The following is an 18,396-nucleotide window of genomic DNA, read 5'->3' on the forward strand; positions in this document are numbered from 1 at the left end:
CAGCAGGATTGCTGCAGCCATATATGATGCTTTGATTTGAATTATTGATACAACAGCATGACGAAAAGGTAGGTTTTCCTATTTCAAGCACAAGCTACATTTAATTTTTATCCCCATCTTGTTAGGATCAGTGATGCCAATTGGCTTATTTAGCAGTAATGCACAATAGGAAAAATTACAACTAAGCCAATATCCCTTTACCTTTATGCCAAATATGCTGGTCTGCTCATTTCAATTGATATTCTCAAATTACTCTTGAGAACACCAGTGGTGTAATTATTTCACCATAGTCTTATTTAGTTCAAATGCTCTTTCTAACCAGAAATTTGGAATAATGCAGTTAGACTTACAGTTATTTTTAAATTTTAAATGAAGCAGAGTACAAAAATTTCAAATATCAACTCTTATGATTTATTGAAAATCTTGTGAAAAATGTCTACTGCAGCCTTGAGGAAACTTCATATGCTTAACATTACACATTATTTCTTACTCTGCAATTAGTCACTTCTGGCAAAGACTGCAAACTCATAGAAAACACATCAGAAAACTGTGTGTTTACAGTCTGTGCCTTTCTTGTTCAATGTGAATACCGGTCCTCACGGGCAAGAAACCATCTTGGAAATAGTCCCTTTATATTCTTCTGACTGTGTTCATCTTGAGGTATGCTTCATGCTTATATTATTTGCTTTATGGAGCACCTCTCTAAAACTCTAAATGCAAGCCTTTGGTCTGTTTTCGAAGAATGGAAGGAATATCATTGTATTGAAGTGTCTGGGGTGTTTGTTACAGGCTTACAACTAGGCAGAGCATTGCAATCATGGGGATGCCGACTGTGTCACAATGTATAATCCAGAGGCCTAAGATGCTATTTGGAAGAAAGGGGCCTAAGATGCTATTTGGAAGAAAGGGGTTTAGATCTCACCAAGATACCTGGTGGAACTTAAATTCATTTGAAATCTATCTAAATTATAATGTTACTCTTAATAATGCTGGCCACAAGAAGCATCACTGATTGCTGTAAAATAATCCCATCTGGTGCACTCACATCTTTTAGGGGAGATAACCATCAAAACATTAGAACAACGCCTATACTAAGAAAGTATTTCAATGAATGCAACGCTCATTGGAATATTCTAAAGGTGCTATATAAACAGCAGTCTATTTTTTGCACTTTTACTTCACTCCAGCTCAAAATATCTTAAAATGATAGCATACATTTGGAAGCATGAACTTTAATGTTACATTGTTGGTAGATTCCACAATTCAAGTCAATATAATACGAACAACCCACATTGTAATAATTATGGTCAGTTCAATAACCCTGTCAAAAATGAGGCCGTGGTAGCTGTACCTCATGATTCAGTCAGGGAATCTGGAATTCCCAAATTCAACAACACAAGTTTATTATCTTAATTTGCTTATGCAATCTGTACTGTTGTATAACAATGCTTTGGAAAAGGTTATGTTTGAAGTTCCAAAAACTCCAGCCAAACTGCTGATTGTCACAGTCTTTGGGCAAAGGGAGATGAGTTCAATATTAGACTTCATTGAGCGCAGATGTATTTGGTACAGCTCCTGAAAGTTCTTAGTAATTTTTCTGACTAATATTGTGAACTTATTCCTATCATGCAATACACCATCCTCTAACTAGGATAAGTGTCTCTTCTGCAGATTCTATGGTGATGTATCCTCTGCCACTAATCATTGAATGGTGTCAAGTCAAAATATAGACAAAGAAGGATTGGTAGTAGTGAACTACATCAAGAAACCCTAATTTGTGCCACATACTGGAACAAGTGGCAATTATCACACAATGTTAATAATGGGAACAGAACTAGTATCATTTTTTGTTCACTGGATTTAAAAGAAGTAAGGAAAATCATAAAGGGCACATAACAGAACTACAATGTAAGTGATGGCAATTTGGATATTCTACTTGACAGGCAAGTGATGAAAATAGCACTCCCTCTGCCACATTGTGCAACAAGCACAATTCAACGTTTACCAGTTTCTGCATCAAAGCTCAGCTGAAAAGATAAATAGGCCTGCCAAGCTAAGCATCAAAGTAATGCTGTCAATAGCAAGCTACTTCAACTAATACAATGGGCAGAGTCTGCCTGTTTGAATATGATGCAATATCAAGAGTGAAGATCGGAAGCATTTACACAATTTCTTGGATTTTTCACAGTATGTTTTTAAATTCTATTTTGCTTCAGTTTCAACTTTGTGGCTGGCACTTTAAAGTGCTCCCAACATCATCTATTATGAGGGGCTGCATCGCCTCAAATATTTTGCATCTGTTATTTTTTAAGATGTAAATTAATTTGAAATGAACCATTGATTTTTATGTGACACTGGCTTAATTATGAACAAGAAAAATGCTGATGTGTTCTCCAGGCAAAGCCCCTGAAAGGTTTTGAAAGTTTAGTTTCAACTAAATTTGATGCCTTAAAATCTGGCTTACTGGACCTGGTTACCCAATTTGGAGTCGTAATCAGAACAGTCTTTAGCTCCAACCTAGTCACCACGATCTTAACCACAGGTAGCTCAAGGATGCAGGTTGCAGCTGGAAAAGGAATTCAACCCCATGCTGGTGCACAAATCTGATCAACACCAACTGTTCAGCCAACTGATCCAACCTGAGCTCTGGCAAGGTTCATTGGCTACGTGCATGTTGTAGTCCACAGCTATGAACAGCTGACAGATTTGCTATCTATCACGTAGCTGACCAGGAATCTCCTCCACTTGCATTGTCTGTTATTGTGTATGTTGGATGTCCAGAGTGATATTCAACCTTTTTGGCCTTGCTTTGAACTATGCCTTCCTTGGCTATCAAGTTCTGGAGTGGATCTTGAGATTGGAGCTATTAGTGGAGAAGCAGACATGTTACCTAATGCACCACAAGACCTCCTACCCAGGACAAACAAACCACAAAATAGGCCTATTCCATTTCGCTGAAGCCCTAATGACAGTCTGTATTGCAAGACATTGTAAATAAGAAAAATGATTTCAAACTAATATTGATTTAGTTTTAATTAAATGTTATTGTAAGTGAAGCAAAGACATTATTTTGGCAAACAACAGAAAGTAATCAGTAACTAAATAATCGAATGGGAGTGGACGAATGACGAAGTATATTCGACACTGCTAACAGTTACTTAAATTGGGCCTGAGAAATATTGTAGAAAATACATCTTTTGTAATGTAGGGTTAAGTAACATTTTGAGAATCTTCAAGGACTGGTTTGGCATAAATATGATAAAATTAATACTTTACTAAGGTATAGAAGATTAGGACAAAAAGTTGGATCCAAATACTTCATAACTCGTGTCAAATATTTTAAATATTTTATCACACGCACGAGCAGGATCAGGAACAACTTCTTGCTGGCTGTTATCAGTCTGCTGAATGGAACCTAGCCTCAAATAACGTAACCTGCAATGTAACATGTGTGCCTCTAAGTCTTTGATCTGTATATCTTTTGCTTGTGATCTGCCTGTACCGCTTGCAAACAAAGCTTTTCACTGTGCTGGGTACACGTGACAATCAATCAATCAATGAATCAATCAATCAATCAACACTGTTCTTATATAAAAAAGGAGGAAAATTTTGTGTTTCAAGTAACTTAAAGCAATTTTTTCTATTTTTATATATATATCTTGTCTGCAGTTGAGATTTTGCCTAAGTAAGCTCATACACAGAATCATCAAGACAGAAATGAAGTGTCTTTGGGGTGTGAAATACCCCAGAGAACCTAAGCAGAAAGTGTGAGCTCATTTCCATGGAGCAGTCTGGGAACTTTTTAAACTTACATTTTATTTTGTTTTTACTGTGAGAGCAGAGCCAACAGGAAAAATCTGTTGGCGTTAACTGCAATCAGATGTTAGTGAGCAAACTAATTCTGAAGGCCATCTTCCAAATCTATGATGGTATTTAAATAGTTGAAAAATCCTGCACAGCTCATGTCCCAATTTCTAGCACATGTACTCAGGGGGCAAAAACTCCTGCTTGGCTGTGAAAACATAAATGTACCCATTGGTATATCTGCTTAAAATTATTTCAAGCTCCCATTTGCCAGGCTGAGGAATAAAGAAGGAGCAGTAATATTATAAGAGTATGCCTCCCCAAGGTTACTTTAATGTCTTGCTCTCACATCCTTACATACATTACCATATCATCCTAAAAGTGATTGTCAGTGGCTACACTTGCCGAAATATTCTTGACCAATCTCAGCAACAGACTAGATACAGTCAAAATTTCTGTATTATTTCCATTTGATTCCTGCTGTACTTTGGCTAGAAGACCAGGAAAATCGCTGAGAAAATGGTCAGGAATCAAGTACATTATCCTGATCTTAGTCAGGAAATCATAAGCAACTGTGGAAAGGACAGATCCTCAATTTCACATCCATAAGGAGAGAGTCCATGTCATGGGAACAGGGATTCGCTGTCTTTGAGAGTTACCAACTTTCAGGGCAGGTCGCAGGCCTGGCATAAGACAATGTGAATTGCAGCTTGGGGCCTATGGAGGGGGAGAACAGCCCAAGCAAGGGAAGTGCATTTTACCTTCCAAGACGAAGTAAGTTTTACAATCACACCCTCCCCTCCCAGCTTCCAGAACAGAGCTGCATGCAGACTCCATAGGATGCCAGTCAGCACAGGTAACTCTGACAAAACGGGGAAAAAAATTGCACAAGTTTTAGCTATTGTGACATGGCATTTCTTACTTCACGTAAGTAAGGTGCCCATCACTAACCTCAGAAACACTGGCAGACCAAGGACTAGGGGGTTACTGCCATGATCATTATTCCCAAATATTTGAGGCTGTAATATTTATTACTTTGTTGTAAACTCACTTTCTAATCCAAGTTCCACATTCCATAAAGGTTTAATTTCATTGTGATGATTTGGACTAAATAATGAAGTACAAGGCAGAATAGAAAAGGTATCGTAAAGCAGCTTCAAGAATATTTGATAATTTGATAATGCTGGTGGCATGAGATGTATATCCCTAAAACTGGTGTGTATGAATATTCAGAATGTGTGCATTGCACAGTTGAAATATATTGCTGATTGCATCAATCAGAATATCCTGTAACATTTTAACTTTGTTACATGAAGGCCACGTAAATAGTTTTCCTCTATGTGTTTAGTAGGTCAATCCTCAGCTTCTGCTGCTCATTCCCAGATGCAGCTGCTTTTCATTATTTCAACCTCCCTTCCCCCCTCCCCCACCCCCGCCCTTGTATTCTATTCTCAGTGGTGTCTTCTAGTAGCAGTCAGTACTGTAAGATGTGAGACAGATTTTCCCAATTTAAAAAAAATGAATGTATTAACTCTCCACATCCAATTATCTCACCAACATCTGCTTACATGAAAAGCCTTTTTGTATTTTGTATTTCTGTCAAACTTTTCATTAATCAAACTGAGACAGAGATACATTTTTAAAAAAGGCACCGAGAAAAGAACACACGAGTCAATAAGGTGAATTTCTAAATTTTCATGCACTTATGCCTTTTCCACAATAAGGCTGTAATTAAAAATATTTACTTTCTCACAAATTCAGTTATGATATAAAGACTCTAAGCTTTGTCTTGGGTGAATTAGAACTTAGTTGCTGATCTAAGCGAGAATCAGCAATATTGAACAAGATGTAAGATGCCTGTGGATATATTCTACTTTAAGAAACATCCTCCTTCTCCCATCTTTATACTCAGGTACAATTCCATTTGTGTTTGTCCCTTGCCCAACTTGCCATGCTTTACATAAATGTCAGCAAATATTTTGACTGCAGGAAGACACAATGACCAAATTCAGCTCTATCCATGCCAGCACCCACCCATGCGCTCACAGGAAATGTCAATGATTGATGGTCAGGATGCGTATACCTGACAATTCTCTCCCTATCCAGTCTGCTTCACACGCAAAGCCATCTATGTTACTGGTCACGCTACTACGCAAACTGAGATCAGTCAACTGAACACACATCAGCAATCCAATCTGAGTTACTCCTGATCTAAATGGCTTATTATAAGATACCAGTGACACAGAAAAGAATCTCTACAGTGCAGAAGACAGGCCATTCAGCCCAAGAAGTCTACTCTAATCCTCCAAACAGCATCCCACTCAGACCCACCCCATTTCTGTAACCCCAAATTTACCAGCTCATCCAGCCAGCCTACACTTCCCCAAATGTGACAGACAAGTTAGCATGGCCAATCCACTAACTTGCACATCTTTGGACTGTGGGAGGAAAACAAAGCACCTAGCAGCAACCCACACAGACCCAGGGAGAACATGCAAACTCCACAGTCACTCAAAGCTGGAATCGAACCTAGGGCTCTGGTGCTATGAGGTAACTGTCCTAACCACTGTGGCTCCATGTCACACAAAAGCTGTTCTCAATATCTAATGGTAAAAGGACAAGAAGATGCATATTTAAAAACACTGGGCAATAAATGCAGAGCAATGTGAATATTATGCAGTGAGTGATAATGGCCAGCAACTCACTATTCACAAGGATAGTGGATATGAAAATGATGAATGATTCTTAAAAAGAAATTTAACTTCGCTTGAGGAAAATGAATTTACAGGATGGAGTACTCAATGTTCTCAATGGGTTGAATGGTCTCTTTCTGTGAAATAAAGGCAATGTGACTACTTATCATCTCAGGATAACTTTATGTATCTCATACAGACTAGGTGCAATGCTTTGGTACTAAAAAAGTCGTAATGGACTCAAAATGTTAACTCTGCTTTTCTCTCCTTAGTTGCTGCCAGACTGCTGAGTTTCTCCTGTATTCTGTGTTTATTTGCGTTTCAAACCAACATTGCTCTGATAAATTCAGTGGTCTCACACTCTCGCAGTTGCTGCATCAAATGAAAATGGGATACAACTAAGATAGTAAGAAAACAAAATCTGAAAAGAGCTGGAGCTTCAGCTGATTTTTAAAGAACTTTTCATCTTGATAATTCCTTTTATCCGAAAGACGATAGAGTCTCTAGTCTGAGTGAACTCTGGAGAGATATATTAAAAAATTACATCATTCAGAATAACAGGAAGGACATGTGTTCCACAGACGCTGGCCAGAGTAGAAGTACCTACCTACTTGAAAGGGTTCATTGGCAATGTGCTTTTATGTTCCAACTTAACAAATCCTATCTTTACATGAAAGTAGATGAGCTATTTTAATTTATGACAGCGATAGTTAAAACAAATATAACTTTAGCATCCGCCTGCTCTTTTGTCCAAAGGGATCCTGAAGTAGCAAAGCAATAAATCCAATGGACGATCAAAATGCCAAACAGTCACAGAAACTTGGTGCGCAAACTGTTTGAAATGTCTATTTGGTCAGAAAGATAAAGCTAAAGAAGTTGCCTCAAACTTCAAATGTTGGTTTCTTACCAGGCTTTTAAAACAACATTGGTCGCAGGAGAAGCTGTTTAACAGCAGTTCAAGAAGGTAGCTCAACACCACCTTTTCAACAGCAATTAGAGATGGGTAATAAATGCTTAGCTAGTGATGCCCACATCCTATGGATGATTAACAAAGATCCTTTTGCTTGAGAAGCAGCAACTTTTTTCTTTTGTATCCATGTCACGTTCTAAAGTATGCTAATGAACATCAATGTAACTTATGTTGATTTGTAAATTTTTTCACAGCATGTGGGCATTGCTGGTAAAGCCAGAATTTATTAATAATCCCTAATTGCCCCCAAGGAGATGACAGTGAGCTGTCTTGAATCAACTTGCTCTAGGAATTCAAGGATTTTGATCCTATTTTGTTGAGACCAGCAATATAGCTCCAAATAAGAATAGTATGTGTTTTGGAGGGCAAATTGCAGGTCGTGGTGCTCCCATGCATCTGTTGCATCTGGGTGTTAGAGCTTGTCAGTTTGGAAGTTGCTGTCCTGAGGGCAATTTCTGAACTTTAATTCCATTGGTGGTTTATGCCTCAGGCCAACAGGTAACATTCATATGTTAGCCTTTGCATGTGTCAAACAAAATGAACTAATAATGGGAAGGATCACAGTCAACCTGAACTATTCTAACCTGACACCTGCAGGTGACTGAATCTTATATTGAGTAGGAGGCCCTTCAGCCTAACGTACATGCACCAGCTCTTTTAAAGAGTTGAAATTTCTTATCCCTTCACAGAATATAGGTGTCACTGGCATGTCGGTTTTGTCATCCATCTCTTGCTAAGGTAAAATCCATGTTGATCATAGATTACCCTAAGCTTTCTGGTTCAATTCCGTCACCCTTTGCCATTGACCTATAAGTTCATCCTCTTCAAGGCAGGGTGGCTCCATGGTTAGTATTGCTGCCACACAACGCCAGGGACCTGGGTTCAATGCCACCCTCGAGCAATTGTCTGTGTGGAGTTTGCACATTCTCCTTCTGTCTTTGTGGGTTTTTTCCAGATGCTCCAGTTTCCTCTCTCAGTCCAAAGGTGTGCAGGCTAGGCTGACTGGACACACTATTTGCCCATTGTGTCCAAGCAAGTGCAGGCTAGGGGTATAGCCATGGGAAATGCAGGGTTACAGGGATTGGGTAGGAGATGTGGATCTGGTTGGGATGCTATTTGGGGGGGCTAGTGTGGGCTTGATGGGCTGAATGACCTGTTTCCAAATTGTACGGATTCAAAGTGTTCTTTCAATTCATTTTTAAACGTCATAATTCAAACTGTTTGTGCCATTCTTTCAACCGTTGGAATCTAATTACTAATAATTCACTGCATAATTCTGATTCTAAGATGTTGAACTTTTCTATTAAACTTCCATTTACATACCTTTGCTTGATGAATCCTATCTTTTCTCATCATTCTGCATAACTGAAGTCACTTAACCCTGGTACCATTTCACTAAGTCTCCTCTGGACCCTCTCCAAAGCCTTGACTTCCTTCCCAAAATCATGATGGCACAGAATTCGACAAAGAACTGCAGCTGACGCAAAACCAACTGTTTTTCATGATTTCAATGATTTATAAAGTTTTAGTACTTATTCCAACTCCTAAAGATTATTGATCTTGACACTCCCTGTAATAGGGGTTACAAATTAATTTCAAGCAACTGAGTATTTATAAAGTTGTGGCCAACTATAATAGCGGAGGAAAAGTATTTGAACAAGCATATTTATTTCCAAACTAATTAGCATTATTTTTTATAAATACTTGCCTGGTCATGCAGAACTTGTGTATTGGTGAATAAATTGCTGTTGAAGCTATTATCTTGCCCTCGTCAAAGACAAGAATGCCAAATTACAAATGGCTCCTTTTTTGAATTAAACAAAACATAGGCAATAAGAGTTTCCCTGATATTCAGTATGGTAATGCCTTGACAAGAATAAACTTGACAGTCAATCAGAAGCCTACTTTAAGGCAGTATAAATTATTGTCCACTTGAAATTTGGCATTCTTGCCAAAGTCCTGAAAGGCATAAGATGAATATAGCTTTGATAACATTTCTCTTTTACTCAGCAATATTTCTGTGTGTGATTGTGTGTGTGTATGAGTATGTGTGTGCATGCATATATCCTTGTGAGTATAGGCAAAAAGGTTCAGAAGAGTAATGAGGGAGCATGACAGGCAAAAAAAGTTTGAAAGGCAGAAGTAGAAGACAGAGAGAGAGGAAAACCACAGCAAGATATAAGATACAGACATGGGACACAGGAAGGCCAGACAGGCAAGGGAAAGTTAGTGAAACCAGAGAGAAAGACATAATGAAATCTGAGATGACACAGAACAGAAAGCTGAAGAGACAAAATTGCAGACAGAAAATAAAATGGATGGGGTTACACTGAGACGAATCATAAGGTCACAGAGATTCACATAACATGTGAAATTAATTTACTGTTTCTTATGTCTCATATTTGTGTCTGAATCAAATAATGTGGTTTTAACGAAAAAGAAAGAAAATTTAAAATTTTAAGATGTAACCCTTTTAGCCATTCCAAAAATGACTGGGAAGCACTTCTGTCAGCTCCTAGTTACTTACAGTTAGTTCCTAAATTTTTAGTGGATGTGGAAAGTAACACTTTTATTGGCTAACTTTGGTTATGTGTATTACAAAGTAATAGCAATATTTCATATTTATAGATTCTGTCAACTTTCTCCATCGTAACACATATACTCCTGCCAATCAATTACATACCTATTGGGAGACAGGGGGAGGTGGATAGAAGATGGATAAAGGAGAAGATAGGGTGAGAGGAGACAGACAGGCCAAAGGGGCGGGGTTAGAGCCAATGAAGGGGAATGTAGGTGGGGAGTTGGGAGGGATAGGTCAGTCCAGGGAGGACAGACAGGTCAGGGGGGCCAGATGAGGTTAGTGGGTAGGGGATGGGGCTTGAGGTGGGAGGAATGTGAACAGAGCATAGGTGTTCCACAAAGCAGTCATGCAATAATCCCTTAAAGATCTTGAACTCCACTAACTAAAAACAGTTGGGAAAAATAAGGGACAATTCAATAAACATCCATCAAGATATAATCCAATTAATTATTTCACATTTTTTTCACTTTATTTTCCTGCATTTTGCACAGCATTCTCAAGGAAAATTTACATTATACTCCTGACACAGCATTTTCATCCACCAGGAAAGCAGAATCCACCAGGAGGTGAAATCTGATGAGACTCATTAAATAACAGATCCATGTTCCCAGTATGTGTTTCCAACTGGTGAAGATGAATTTGTAAAATTTACCATCCTATTCCATCAGCTTCCCTTTAGAGCAAACTTCCAGAAATGTATTTACCTCGGAAACAATAGGCATCAAACTTTGTGTTCGGATCTGGAAATCCAGTCCTGTTGTTAAATCGATACTTGGTCCTCACTCCGACAAGACCCCCTCCACACTGGCTCCTGGCATAGACAACTGGATAACGTACACTACCATCTGCAAGCCAGCCGTGGTCACAGCGATCCAGACCTTGCTTCCATGCAGCATGTAACTGTCCAGTGGTTGCTAACTGTGCGTTCCTGCGCTTGCACTCCAGCTGCGCCTGAATAAAGGTCAATTTTCCAGGTGCTGACACATGGAACACAAACCCTATTAAACAAGAGAGAAAAACCAGCCTGAGTTAGTAATGACATCCTAAGAAATGACACAACTGAAAGAAAACCTCTCTGAATTAACAAATTGTTAGAATACTTTAATTCCTTCCCAAAGTCATTTTCAATAGATAAGTGGGCAAATATATTGTATTCTCTTTTCCTCTCCGGTTTTATTCTTGTCCCTAGCAAGTAATGTGAGATGGTTAAGAAAAAGGAAAGTTATATTTTTCTCTTTGTTCTTCATAGTCTCACCAAATAACTCTCCTGAATTCAAGCAATTATTTCTGTCACAATACTGATGTTTAAATTGTACAGGTTAATACTTCTTTATCTAGGGATCAAAATGGAATATTTCTGTCCATATATCTCTATACCACAACGTGCAATGCCCATCCTCACCTTGTCATGAGGGAGCATATTTACCATTACCATATCTTATCAGTATCCATAAACCACATAAAAAATGACCTCAACCATTTTCGTTGATAATTCCCTGATAACATGGGGACATTTCCCAATTCCAGTATTTAGTTTATTTGATCACCTTGTAGACAAAAAAAATCAAACAACACAAGGTTATGGGGTGATATATTCTTTCTGTCTTATACTCCTCTGATATGCCGAGATACAGGGAGAGATACAGCCTGCCCAAAATCTCTTGTAAGTATTCATTCATATCTACTTCTACTCTTTGCCATCTGTCCATCATAATCCTCCTTTAGGATGAAGTGCCAATGACTTTCCAAAACTATCATTTGCTTTGTGGTTAGTGAACAGGAATGTGCTTACAAAGCAACATCATGTGAGTAGGTCTATTAAGGCTTTGGTGCTTTATCAGAAAATTCTAAGAAGCCAATACCTTAACTTGTCTTTCTCTATGCAATTGTTGACTGTATATTTTTGTATGTTTTAACTTTTTGCTTTTGTTCTAAATTTTAACCATTCTAGCCATTTTTTGAATGCATTGAGGAAATATTTGTTCTATTAGCCTGTCAAGATCAACTCTTATTTTACTATGTGTTATTTTACCACTGGGCTGGGTACTTCACCTCCAAATAATTCTCAACAAAGGCTTGAAATTAAACAAACATGAGACAAAACTCAACTCAACTCACTGATTTTTTTAAAAAATCTGGTAGTTTCTAAACCAAAATCTGGTAGTTACTGAACCAAAAGGCCAGGTTTATGCCTGAATGCTAGCTAAAAAGTAATTCCCACTAGTGACTCAAGTGGATAATCATAAGTTCTTGACTGCCCTGCAACTTACATTCATTTCATTCCTGCCATAGGACAATTGCTGTGCTGGTCTGAAACTGTTTAATTTATAACATCATAGTTCCCAAGGAACAGTACAAGTACTATGAGAAAACCTCTGCTGAAATAATATTTGATTTGTGGAAGAGGAGTGAGGTATACTTGTAACTGGATCTTAAGGAAGCAGCCTAGAACAAAGAGATTCAAATAATAAAACTTGAAACAAATGCAGAAAGTAACCTGCTGTGTTTGAGACAAACCTCAAACTTTGAAGCCACAACTAATTAATGATAACAATCTTGTTATTCCAATCATCAAAGGAGTCAAATATTTCAAGGAAATCTGTCATCCAATTCAGACAGCAAATATATCCATTCAAATGTAGGCTCAGCTGTATGACCTCATTACTTTTACCAATAGTACCAATTACTACTCAACCGTGTACCTCATTTATTAGAAGTGATAATCATCATTTAACTTTAAGAAACTGAACTTTAATCCCTAGCACCTACAGGGAAAGTATAATCCTTTCATTAAAAAAAATCCTCCTTCCTTGAGGTTTTAGCTCATGCCACAACTACTGCTACCACATCAGGTACATCACAGTAATGACATATTCTTTAAAAGTGAAGCCAGACAGTGGTGGCAGGTTGTTCAAATTATAAGGGCCTCAAATGCAAGTCCAATTTTGTTTCCACTTTATGCATGCCTCACCGTACAGTGACCAGGAGCGAAACCCTCGGTTGAATTTTTTCAAAGGCATATTTAGCTTACTGACAGTCTAGGCTGAGAATTGCACAAAGTATGGATCAAATTAAAACCTTCTAAAGATTAAATAAGCATCTTAATGCATAGGTGACTTGCTAAAACATGTTGCGTGACATTCCCTCACAATCCCAAGGCACTAAGCATTGACCTTAGGGCTAAATTTTCATTAACAGAATAGTCTTTTTTAAGATATGTCATAAATACTTCAGAAAACATTCTGATCCAAACTGCAATAAGACATTATTGCTTCATTTGGACTTCTCACCTTTAAAACCTGCATTCAGTTGGACCAGCACATTCAGCAATTTAAAAAACAAAATTAAAAAAAATTGACATTATTCTTTCATTTTTCACATGCTGTTATCTGCAGGAGTAATAATGTTTTGCAAGTTTATTATGAAGCTTTCCTTACTTTGTGCCCAAAGGATTCATTAAAATTTTAAATTTTATCTGGCAAAGGCATAACTTATGAAGAAATGTCATTTTGGGGGCAAATATTAGAGTTGGTACAATATTAAAAACTCTTTTAAAACAGGGTTAGTAAAAATGTGAAATTTTGAAGGCCAAGGTTAAAAAAATTCAGCCAGTATAGAGCAAATGCCCATAGCCTCTCCTTCAATATTCACACCAGTACTAACAAGTATTTTATCCTAGTTCCGATAGCAAGTGCCTGAGACAGCTAATGCAAAATACATTCAGGTGGCCCCATGTCTGCTGAAATGTCTCTGGATCCTCTGTTTCACTAAGCTAATATAGAGAATGAAAACAGAAACCATGACAATGTTTTTAACTTGCTGCGAACAATAGACTGCATGTTTACACTGGCTGAGAGAGTGAGAGAGAGATGGAGTAAGAGAGACCCTTTCTCTTATCTAAAGATGTAATTTGTATTTGAAAGAACCTCAAGTATTTTCCTAGAGTACATACTGCACCACTTTATGTGGGCCTTGATTTGAAGAATGTTTGGCTTTCTCTACCAATGCATCAGTGAAATTATCTAGTGAGTTATTGAGCTACATACAAAACAAGAAGCTAGTAGGTTTTCTCGTCAATTTAGCATGCTGTGCCAAGTTAATCAATCCCTGCTGCGGGAATTTAAGGGTGTGACGATTTGTAATGGTAGCCTGGTTAAGGAAGAGAAAATCACCCAAGATTTTTGCTCTTCAGCACTTTTGAGTGGCCCTTGCTAGAAACATTACTGAAAGCAACAAATGCGGGAGATCACAGCGGGTCAGGCAGCATCCATGGTGAGAAAGCAAGCTAATGTTTTGTGTCTAGATGACTCTTCATCACAGCTGAAGTGAAGTGTGTAGGGGGCAGCATTTACACTATAGTTTGTTGGGGGGAGCAGTGGTGCTGGAGCAGGGAGTGCTGGGAGAGCAAAGATGTTGATAGTTCAGATTAAGTGATCAGAATGTGAGAATGGCAGAGTAATGGTGTGTTTAACTGCCAGGCTGGAAAGAACGGACAGTCCCACTGGGATAGGGGAAGCGGAGAGATGAAATGGTGACAGAGAATGTAACAAGTAAAGCTAAAAGAAAGGGACGGGGAGTTGGTTCACAATTTGAATGTTCTGAACTCAATATGAAGTCCAGAAGACTGTAAGGTGCCTAGTCTGCAGATGAGATGTTGTTCCTCCAGTGTGCGCTCTAATTCACTGGAACACTGCAGGCAGACAACTGGGCATGTGAACAGGGCGCTGTGTTAAAATGGCCGGTGACGATAAAGTAAGACATGAACATGTGGTCAAATACCCTCCAACTCACATTGTTAAGGCTCACATGTAAATGCTACTCTTAAATATTAGAGGATTTATGGAACCTGTGTAATCAATCAATCAGACAGCTTTGTGTTCTTTAATATTACTAGGCGGCACAGTGGCTCAGTGGTTAGCACTGCAGCCTCACAGCACCAGGGATGCGGGTTCGATCCCATCCTCAGGTAACTGTCTCTGTGGAGTTTGCACGTTCTCCCCGTGTCTGAGTGGGTTTCCTCCGGGTGCTCCGGTTTCCTCCCACAGTCCAAAGATGTGCAGGCTAGGTGGATCGGCCATGCTAAATTGCCCATAGTGTTCAGGGGTGTGTGGGTTATAGGGGGATGGGTGTGGGTGGGATGCTCCAAGGGGCGGTGTGGACTTGTTGGGCCGAAGGGCCTGTTTCCACACTGTAGGGAATCTAAAAATCTAATCTGAATGAATATTAGTATCGTGGAGCTGGTGGAAGAAAATCTTTCATGAAATGTTACCCTTTAAAGTAGCAAATTTTGAACCAAATGAGTATCCACTTAAGGCATTCCAGACTTCAAAGTTACTAATTATCACAGATGACTAACCATGAACAAACTCCATAGCAGCAAATGCAAATGAGAAAAGGCTTATGTTGAGAAATGTCAGTTTTGTAATGTTTCATTTCACGGAAGAAAAACATTCGGATGTCCTTTGTTTTCACTTTGTGATTTTTGTTGAAATCAATTACTCAAATAATAAAGCTAATAACGTTCAGTTTTACCAAACTGAAGATCTATCACAAACAAAAGAAGACAAAAAAGAGCGCTGCCATTTAAAAACAATGCTATGACAGTCCAGTTGATATAAAGCTCCTTTTCTGTTATAAATTCCATACAGCACATAAGACATAGCTAACGTGGGATACTCTCAAGATTCAAAAATTGTCTTTTGTTCTTATTCCCTCAATTTCCCTCTAAGGTTTTAGAAGAATATATCCCTCATCAGTTTTAATTAGCATCCAAACCAATCTTATCACAGTGATCATGAAGTAAGCTATGGCCTAGATTCCTGGCTTTAATTTATTTGTAACTTGATGCAATATCAAATGACAAATGGCACACATAATTCTGCTAAATCAGCATGCTGGGCAGCATGAGTGGCCGAATCAATAGCTTACAACTGAATCTGGAATATTTTAGTTTAATCAATAACTGCAATAGAACAAAATGTAATGAATGATTGAGTTTATAAGACAACAAACTGTGATTGTGCACACCAAGCTCTTAGCCATACTTATTTAACTAGCAGTCATCCACATGACTACCTGACATTTGAATAATATGTCAGAGAATCCTGTTTGACTGGTTTTATTTCAAGGAGCTTCATGAAATGAAACCCCAGGAACCAGGATTGGAAGAATCAGGATCAATAAAGAATGAGTGAGAATGAGGGGAATACAGCAGAAAGGAAATAGGTTGGATACAAACAAAACCACAGATCCTTTTATAGTATGGGAAAGCGGGTGACACCCATTCTCCTGGCATTGTCTCTATAAACCGTTGTTCTACAAACTTTACATTGCAATATGGATGTCGATTTCAGAAACATAAATGTAGCAAACCATCTCCTATACTTTCATCGACCAGGGGATTCATACTCTTGCCAGCAAGGCAATTAAACAGATGTCTGATGCCTGAAATGGGCAGGCTGCCTGTGACGAGTGCAAACAGCTCATCCACATTATTTAAATTATTCCTGAAGTTCAGAAGGGCAAAGTTAGAACCATAGAAATGATACATCACAGAAGGGGACTATCCAGTCATCTTGTCCATGCTGATCCAAAGACGCCCAGATGTCCGTTCTAATGCCATCTTCCTGCACACGACCCTAGCCCTGCAGCTTATGGCATTAAAAGTACAGATCCAGGTACTTTGTGAAAAAGTTTAGGGTCTCTGCCTCCATCACTAACTCAGACAGCGAATTCTAGACACCTACTAACCTGCGCATAAAAACGGTTTTCCTCACATTGCTTCCAATCCTTCTGCCACTTCGCTTGAATCTATGACTCCTGGTTTTTGAATTCTCTATTAAGGGAAACAGGTTCCTCCTGTCTATCTCTATCCCTGACAATTCTGCATACTTCAAATATGTCACCCCTCAGCCTTCTCCTCGTAGCGACAATTTTCCAGCCCTGGTAACATTCTATTAAATCTTCTCTGCACTCTCTCCAGAGCAATTACATTTTACATTTGTTTTGTTGGTGGAATTCCCTCCCTAACTGCACTGGAACTGCAGGGGTTCAAAAAGGCAGCTCATCACCACATTTTCAAACACAAAAAGGGGCAGGCAATAAATGCTGGTCAGACAGTGACACCCACATACCATAAATAAATAAACGAAACCAGTGTAGTACCACAGAATGCTGAAGACTGCTTGTTTCATCTCAGGAGTTAACTTAAGGCCCTGTCTGACTGATGTCATGGGTGCAAACATTTCCCATTTCAAACAGGTGGTCTACCAAGAAAAATGACTCCAAAAAAAATCCATTGGGCCCACTGACTCTAACAAACTTTCCAGTACTTTCCTGAAGTATTACTTTAAAATTTACAGTAAGAAGGCAATGTTATTGATGAAAGTGTTCAATTATCATAAAGGTTTCTTACCACTTATGTCTCCCACATAACAGTAGACATCATACGTCTCGTTCGGGTCTCGTACTCCATATGTCCTGACACCTGGTTGTCCCCGTTTATCTGCATAGCAGCCAGGTCTTGGTTTGGTGATTGGGTATCTAAAAAGCAAAAAACAAAAATAAATCACTGTATGATACTACTGTCAATTAGTCTGTGAATAACTGAGTAACAAACTTGATCAACAGAACTCAAACGAAGTTATATCCTTTTCCCTTTCATTTTCCAAATGTGGATGGTACTGGAAAAGCTACATTATAGTTTAATACTCATTATCCTGAGAAAATTGGTAGAATGTTTCATTGAATAACAATTGCTTAAGAGAATATAGGGGTTAACAATTTTGTTTAGAAAATCAGGTTAGGTGTGAGATTCTCTTTCTTGAAGGGCATAAGTGTAACAGTTAGCTTTTCACAACACTCCAGAAATTTTGATGCTTTTTTTGGTTCAATAGGCTAACATTATTGTATTAATTCAAATTGTACAGGTTCCAATGGTGAGATGTGGACTCATGGAATAGAATCTTCTTGTTCCCCCACCCCGCTACCTCCCCACCATTGGAGATGGGGTTAGAGATGGGCCCTTCAAATCTTCCAGTGGTGCAATGGGTTAGCTCCTCAAGCATTCCCACCTCCAGAAACAGGAGGTGCCCCCACAGTCATCTACATGTTTCAGCTTTCGTGGTGGCTGTGATATCCATCAACACCTTCAAGTCTAACTTCAGGAGTCTGCACATCTTTATTAATTGACTGGCAACTGCCTCCATGAAATTAGCTGCTTCCTGTAGGATCACAGTTTTGTGCAGTCAGCAGGTACTGATCCAATTGGTGTCTCTTGAACCTTCTGATACCACCTGGATCAATTCTTGTTATTGTTCTCAATACAAGAAATATTTGAGAGGTGGTAG

General features: G+C 38.7%; 1 protein-coding gene across 4 annotated transcripts in view; it reads right to left on the minus strand.

Annotated features, from left to right (window-relative positions):
* Window positions 1-18,396, minus strand: part of LOC125450757 (versican core protein-like) — a 180,813-nt gene that overhangs the window by 126,599 nt on the left and 35,818 nt on the right. For all 4 annotated transcript variants that reach the window (XM_048526883.2, XM_048526882.2, XM_048526880.2 and 1 more), the window contains exons 6-7: window positions 17,463-17,590; window positions 10,753-11,046 (exon numbers count right to left, since the gene is read on the minus strand). In XM_048526883.2, the coding sequence (XP_048382840.2) occupies window positions 10,753-11,046; window positions 17,463-17,590 (422 nt within the window). The remainder of the gene's footprint in view (window positions 1-10,752; window positions 11,047-17,462; window positions 17,591-18,396) is intronic.

The sequence above is a fragment of the Stegostoma tigrinum genome, chromosome 3, assembly GCF_030684315.1.
Source record: "Stegostoma tigrinum isolate sSteTig4 chromosome 3, sSteTig4.hap1, whole genome shotgun sequence".
NCBI classification, from domain to species: Eukaryota; Metazoa; Chordata; class Chondrichthyes; order Orectolobiformes; family Stegostomatidae; genus Stegostoma; species Stegostoma tigrinum.